Source organism: Bolinopsis microptera, chromosome 2 (assembly GCF_026151205.1).
Source record: "Bolinopsis microptera isolate Bmic1 chromosome 2, MBARI_Bmic_1.0, whole genome shotgun sequence".
In the NCBI taxonomy this organism is placed as follows: Eukaryota; Metazoa; Ctenophora; class Tentaculata; order Lobata; family Bolinopsidae; genus Bolinopsis; species Bolinopsis microptera.
Window position 1 is genome coordinate 1,682,096 of NC_087073.1, and position 6,887 is coordinate 1,688,982.

The 6,887-nt window shown below is 37.5% G+C and overlaps 1 protein-coding gene across 1 annotated transcript; it reads right to left on the reverse strand.

Moving 5' to 3' along the window:
- Positions 1-630: 630 nt before the first annotated feature.
- Positions 631-5,431, reverse strand: LOC134811571 (chromobox protein homolog 1-like). Its single transcript, XM_063818535.1, has 5 exons — positions 5,262-5,431; positions 4,273-4,350; positions 2,771-2,952; positions 2,348-2,451; positions 631-1,323 (listed from the first exon to the last, which is right to left on the reverse strand). Exons 1-5 carry the CDS (start codon positions 5,427-5,429, stop codon positions 1,295-1,297), a joined length of 561 nt encoding a protein of 186 aa, XP_063674605.1. The 5' UTR covers positions 5,430-5,431; the 3' UTR covers positions 631-1,294.
- Positions 5,432-6,887: the final 1,456 nt, after the last annotated feature.

Below are 6,887 nucleotides of genomic sequence, written 5' to 3' on the forward strand. Positions count from 1 at the left end.
TACACTTCGTTTATTTTATAAAAACGCCACATCAGGTTCCAAAATATAAATCGGATGTATATACATAAATTGGATGTAATAACATTGTTACTCACCGTGCGTCCTTCACATATTTTCAATTTTCATCGCGCGGCGTAACCACTGCTCGGCGTATCACCGCACCTACCACGTTGCTGTTACTTAGGGGTCGTTTTTGATTGACGATGTCAACCCATCGAAATCGTTGTTGATTGACGATGTCAACCCTTCCAGATCGATGCTCTGTTAAAAGCAACTAAATGATCTAATCAGCTTCGATGCGGGGGGGTTGGGTCTAGATTACGGTTGATTACGGAAGGGGGGTAAAAATTGCTAAAATATTGATTACGTAATAAGTGAACGACCCCTAAGGAAGTTGGTATAATTCCTCGTTCTGTTTGGGGTTTTAGGATTATATGCTTTTGTTAGGGGTTGGGTTAGGGTTAGGGTTGGGTTCAGATTAGAGGGTTAGGGCTTCGAAGTTTTTCAGGGCCAGCTAAAGAACGGGTTGAAAAAGTCACGTGACAGTCGAGTGTAGAGTGATTAATCATCATCCCAAATTTAGCTGATAATTCCGAATTAGTCCATTTAAACTGGTTACGAATCAAACAATTATTTGAAAAGTGTATCGAATAGGATAAGAATTAACGTTATTTACACATTAATTGATGCGAAGACAAATTAGCGGAAGTTTAAGGGTATTGCTGGCAACCAAAACTTCTGGGCAAATAACAAGATCTCACAAAAGCAATATCTGCTGTATCTCACCAAACTATTCAAGAGTCAGAACATCAGTTTGAAATCCTTAAAATATATATCACACGATGAATACTAAATTCTAAATACACGCTGATTTAAATTTTAGGTTTATGCTTTCAAATATAAAGAAATTATCCATATATATATATGGTGGTTTCGTTGAAAACTAAATAGTCTGATTAAACAAAAACATTCCACTTCTAATGATGTGGAAGAATATGCTTGAATACTGGCGGGGAGGCGAAGAATGTTTTCTTGGATCAAAAATAAGGTCCACCTTCCTATCAGTTGCAGTCAAGTTCAAAGAGAGAATAACACGTTATGTTAAAAAGGATTTAGATTTTAAAAAGATCCAACGAACGAAAAATCATCCGCACCAAATAACAATACAGTCTGTGTTGATGAACAGTCCTCGACAATCACCGAATTGATTGACGAAATTCTAATAAAATTGTAAATTAGATAGTTATTAAATTAATTAGTCTGTTTTGTTACGGCATGTCGAGCATCTCCCAGTTCAGCTATCCCCGCTTTCTCCGTCCTCTTCTGCAGAATTTTACAGTTATTTTAGTAATTTTAGTTATTTTAGTAATTTTACAGTGAGCCAATTGTTATTTTGTTAAACATCTCTCTCATATTTTAAAATCTGTTAACATCCCAACCATTGATCAAGTCTTTTGTTGTGGTAATTGGCGATTATTTTTTCTATTTCAGTTCGGTAGCAGAGAAGAATAGTGCCAGTGGGTACAAAATATGGTTATCAAGTGAGTGAGCTGGTTTTGAGTATTGAAAATGGAACACTCTAAATTTAGGGTTAGATAGTTCTGCCCACTCCAAAAAATACCATTTCCATTTATTGGCGCCGACCCTCTCTTGGCTTACTATAATGAGATCCGCCAACCATAAATGGAGACGTCTAGCAATACAAACAGTGTTGTAATGCCAATACGGCCTACCAACAGTTGCACACACTACACTTTTTTACACTATTTTACACTACATTTTTGCCTTTTTTGTGTATGGTGTAGTAAAAAGTGTAGTAAAAAAGGTACAATTTTTTACACTTTTAATTACACTTAACAAAATTATCTTCTAAAAATCTTCTTTTTTCCTATTATTTTCCTATCAGTCTTCACATAGTACATTTCTTAAGGTAAAACATAACTTTGGTGAGAAAAAAATGTCACTTTTTCACTACACTTTTGCCTTTTTTAATGAACGGTGTAAAAAATTGTACCCCCTAGAGTCTTAAATGCCTTTGCTTTATATAGTTTATTATAGTGTCCTCTAAAACCCTGTCGACTGTAAAGAGTTCGACTGATTGTGACTCAGTACTTAGCTAAATGTTCAAAGTAGCCACTAGCCACATACTTTGGAAAAGACATTTAGATTTTATTTATTGATTAAGTTGTATGATCTGTTCTGCTTCATTAGAAAGTAATAAGAAGCCAAAAACAGTCTCCAGCTAGCGAAAATATACTTAATTTGTCTCAGTATTTCCTATTAGGGTGGATGAGTATTACGCTATTTCTAGTTAAGAGAAGGTTTAGACATTTTGTTTGGAATGTACCTGTCTTCCAGGTCAAACAACTCTCGTAGTACTTGATAACCACTTGAGGGCACTTTACGTTAGCTTCCTTAGCTGGAACCCAGTCGAGAATGTCTGCTCCTTTCCTGTGATGTGTTCTCTGTTATAAGTAGTTAATAATGTCCCAATTTCACTAATAATCACTCATCGTAACTTATTTCCCGCTTAGTCAAGTGCGCGCGCAAACAATGCGCGTCATTTCTGGACTGACACGAAATTTTCTGTATAAAGTTAACTCAAAATTTGCCAGTAAATATACGAGTATTAGCACAAATGGCGTGGCTCAGCTATGTCACCGAAATCGCAAAGAAACAGAGGAAAATGTTTGATTTAACTGAAGGGATATACTACATCATTTCCTAATGCAATCTTGCAAGATTATAATCAGAAGTAAAGAAGACTAACCACTTAATGTTGAACATTATTTGACTGTCAAGATCAGTGGCTCCAATGATCTCCTCGGCTTCGTACCCTCGCTCAAAACCAATGGGTTCGTTGGAAGCATCGTAACCATTGTTCTGTTTTTTGTGTGTTCTCTTCTTTTTGGGAGGTGAGCTGGCAGCTGATGCTCCTTTACTGCTGTGTACCTGAATAATACAGGGATGGGTTAATTGAAAATGGGCGAGCGTACCAAGTGAAAATGGGCGAGCGTACCAAGTGTCATTTTAATAAGAAGTTTTAGTCAGTGATTTATTATTGAAGCTTGTAATTACAATATCTAATGCTCCTATAAATACTTTAATTAATTGTTTGTTCCGTTATTCTTTTTCCTTCCTCTTTTTCTTGTCATCCCCTTTAGTTTTAAGATTCTTGCTAAAAATGGCTACAGCTAACACTATTAATGCTAAGTACCAAACAACAAGTGGGAGGTGGATCGTTGGTATACCATTAAATCGATTTAACACCGCAATTCCAGTCGCAAGCCTGGGACCACTACTAGCATAGTCACAACATCTACAAAGCTGCCATATAGCCTGACTGACAATTTTCTCGACTGACTGACAATGTTTCTTCTTTTTCCCCATTTAGAATACAAAGATTAGTACATTTTAGCTTATGATTAATATTATATTTTTACCTATAGTTTACCTAGATTACAACGTATTCTTATAATCTCTTGACGTATGTACAGAGAGAGAGACCATTATAAATGATTTTGTGAGCAGACCAATGACAAAACCCCAATACAGCTACAAACCCTCCCCCCCCCCCAGCTATCATGGGTGGGAGACAGAGGCGGATCGTTGGAGCTGGCTGGCAGTTTTGTTGGGGGTCCAATCGATGGACTGGGGGGGAGGGGGCTTGGGAGCCGGCTCAAGCTGATTCCTCCAAACTACCGATTACATTACACGCAGGGCCTTGTAAATGTAATGTGTAACACTTTACAGGCGACAGCAAACAAAAACAAAAACTTATAACATGGGTGAAACAGGACATCACACGTGTACGATCTCAGCCGCGCAGTATCATAGCAGTCAATAGTTCAAAGGGTCCTGAACCCCCAAATCGAGGCAAATCATAATAGATTACCTGTAGTGGGATGCGCACGATGTGCTTTGTAACGTTTACAATTAACTATGTGTTAAAACTGCGCGGCTGAGTAGTCCAGAGGTAGGATTGGACTCCCTACAACACAAAATTTCACGAAGATCATGCGTGCGCTTACATTAAAACGTATGATAGTAAACGAAGACCTTTATATTGCGATTTGTTATTTCCTAACACTATCACTAATTACTATTTCTATTTTAAGCACCAGCCACCAGATAATAATTTAAAGGCGTCCACGGACGCCTGGACGCCCTCAATAGCCGCCTCTGGTGGGAGAGGTTTAAATTACGAATAATGAGCGTAGCAGCAGATCTACATCTGCAACACTTGCTCTAGCCTACAAGTAAAACACGTACCTTCTCAAACTCAGATATCAGCTCATCACAATCTAAATTGGTTACTGGCTCCCAGGTGTTGTCTGACTCAGGGTAATTCTGAAATTATTGCTTTTCAGTTTTCTATTATCAGTTCAAGTAACTAAGTTGTAGTATAAAGTAGTAGTAACTAGCGAGAACAAGCTTCACAGAGAATGAATAACAATTAAACTATTTAACAAACTTCTCCTATTGAATTTTGAGCAGAGGAATCGTTCGGACCTAACATATTTGATAAATTTAAAAATAAAATATAAATTTGAGCTGTCTGTTTATCAGGTGACAGTTGATTTGCAAACAGATCGGTGAGGGATACAGTACATACTGGTGAATATTTTATGTTGTGATAAGAGGTCACAATTAACATTCAATTAAAATGAATATCTCGCACTAGTTAGTATACTAACTAGTAGTACGTACCCACTACCCTGTTACCATGGAAACAATAGTAGTACGTACCCTGTTACCATGGTAACAATAGTATTACGTACCCTGTTACCATGGTAACAATAGTAGTACGTACCCTGTTACCATGGAAACAATAGTAGTACGTACCCTGTTACCATGGTAACAATAGTATTACGTACCCTGTTACCATGGTAACAATAGTAGTACGTACCCTGTTACCATGGTAACAATAGTAGTACGTACCCTGTTACCATGGTAACAATAGTAGTACGTACCCTGTTACCATGGTAACAATAGTAGTACGTACCCTGTTACCATGGTAACAATAGTAGTACGTACCCTGTTACCATGGTAACAATAGTAGTACGTACCCTGTTACCATGGTAACAATAGTAGTACGTACCCTGTTACCATGGTAGCAATAGTAGTACGTACCCTGTTACCATGGTAGCAATAGTAGTACGTACCCTGTTACCATGGTAGCAATAGTAGTACGTACCCTGTTACCATGGTAACAATAATAGTACGTACCCTGTTACCATGGTAACAATAGTAGTACGTACCCTCCATTTGAGATAGTAGAGCACTGTTCCGTCTTCTAAAACCCTCTTATCCAGAATCTTCTCCACAACATAAACCTCCTCCTCTTCCTCTACTCTGTCCCTCTTCTTGGACTTCTTCTTTTCAGTGGCGGGTTTTGAAGAGCTGCTTGCTGTTCCTGGCTTACCCATCCTAATACAGTTAGTTTTAGTGTATAGTGTTAGTGTATTATAGTATACATAGTGTATTACAGTGTATAGTGTATTATAGTGTTAGTGTATAGTGTTAGTGTTTAGTATATAGTGTATTATAGTGTATAGTGTATTATAGTGTATAGTGTATTTTAGTGTATTATAGTGTTAGTGTATAGTGTTAGTGTTTAGTACATAGTGTATTATAGTGTATAGTGTGTTATAGTGTATACTGCATAGTGTATCTGTGTAGTATAGTGTATCTGTGTATTATAGTGTATAGTGTATTATAGAGGTTATTCAGACTAAGAAGAATAACAAATGATTTGAAAATTTAGTACTTTTGACTTTTGTGTTTGTACTTATCAGTACTGCAGTTTCACATATTTATATAGATCATGCTTGCTACTTTTTACAAAAAGTTTTATGATAGTAAAAGTTAATAAAATATCTCCTTAATAATTGCTTTAATATACAACTGATTGGTATAGATCAGATTGTCTCAAATTCTTAGCTTTTAAAACATTTTTATTGCGACTGACTGCATTATTTTGTTGTTGAAGAGAGGCTGGACCTGGATAGCCCACGAGAGGATAGCATGAGAATGCTCTGCCTGCCTCTGGAGTATGGCAACCTGAAGAAGGGGTTATCTATGTGGAGATGGAGTGATAATGTGAAATGAAAGGGAATGAGTGATGACCAGAGATAATGAATAGAGGCAACAAGGTCACTCCTGTCTGATCCAGTTCCTCTGGAACAATAAGGCGTTTAGTGGAAGTTGACAATAGTGGAGATATGTTTGTTGTCAAAGATGTCGTTGATGGAGAGGTAATAATCCTGAAAGTATTGCCCTCTAAGTTGTGCAATAGCTGGGCACTGTCCGAGAAAATGCGGAACAGTCTCATCTTCATTGTCACACATAGGACACGCAGTGGTGCTTGATTTGCAAATGGTATGGAGCTGTTTGTTCAGACCAAATGTACCGTGATAAGGTGCACTGCAGTTCTGTACTTTTGTCTATTGTGTTTGAATGTAGTGTTGGGGGGGGGGGGGGTCGATCATGTTTTTAGTCCATACGATGTCCATCCTCAGAAAATAGGGTACCGCAATACCGCAGGGACAAAAATGGACATAAATGGACAAAAATTGTAACTTTTGATTTGGATTGTCTCTACAATTTGTAACAAACTGCCCGAAGAAATGGTTAGCGACTAATCACGATCAATGACCATGGCCCTTTTTAGGGTACACTTTGGTCATTTTTTTCAATATTTAAATCCTCATTTAGGTACAGTTAATAGTCTGTATTTCTATAGTGACTCTCAAAGAGAGCAACCTTTGAGCAAAAGTAAGTAACCTAAGTTTTACTAAGATGTCATTTCGAGACCAGCTAGAGCTACCTGTAATCTGTATTTTGCTCTGAGATCCGACCTGTAACATAAGTAGGTCGTAGATCGG

Excerpts from the sequence above, each read along its gene's own strand:
- LOC134811571 (XM_063818535.1), bottom strand. The coding sequence starts at position 5,429 with ATGGGTAAGCCAGGAACAGCAAGCAGCTCTTCAAAACCCGCCACTGAA. Across the intron at positions 2,953-4,272 it reads TGATATCTGAGTTTGAGAAG|GTACACAGCAGTAAAGGAGC; the intron begins GTACGTGTTTTA and ends TGTATTATTCAG. Across the intron at positions 2,452-2,770 it reads ATAATGTTCAACATTAAGTG|GAAAGGAGCAGACATTCTCG; the intron begins GTTAGTCTTCTT and ends AACACATCACAG.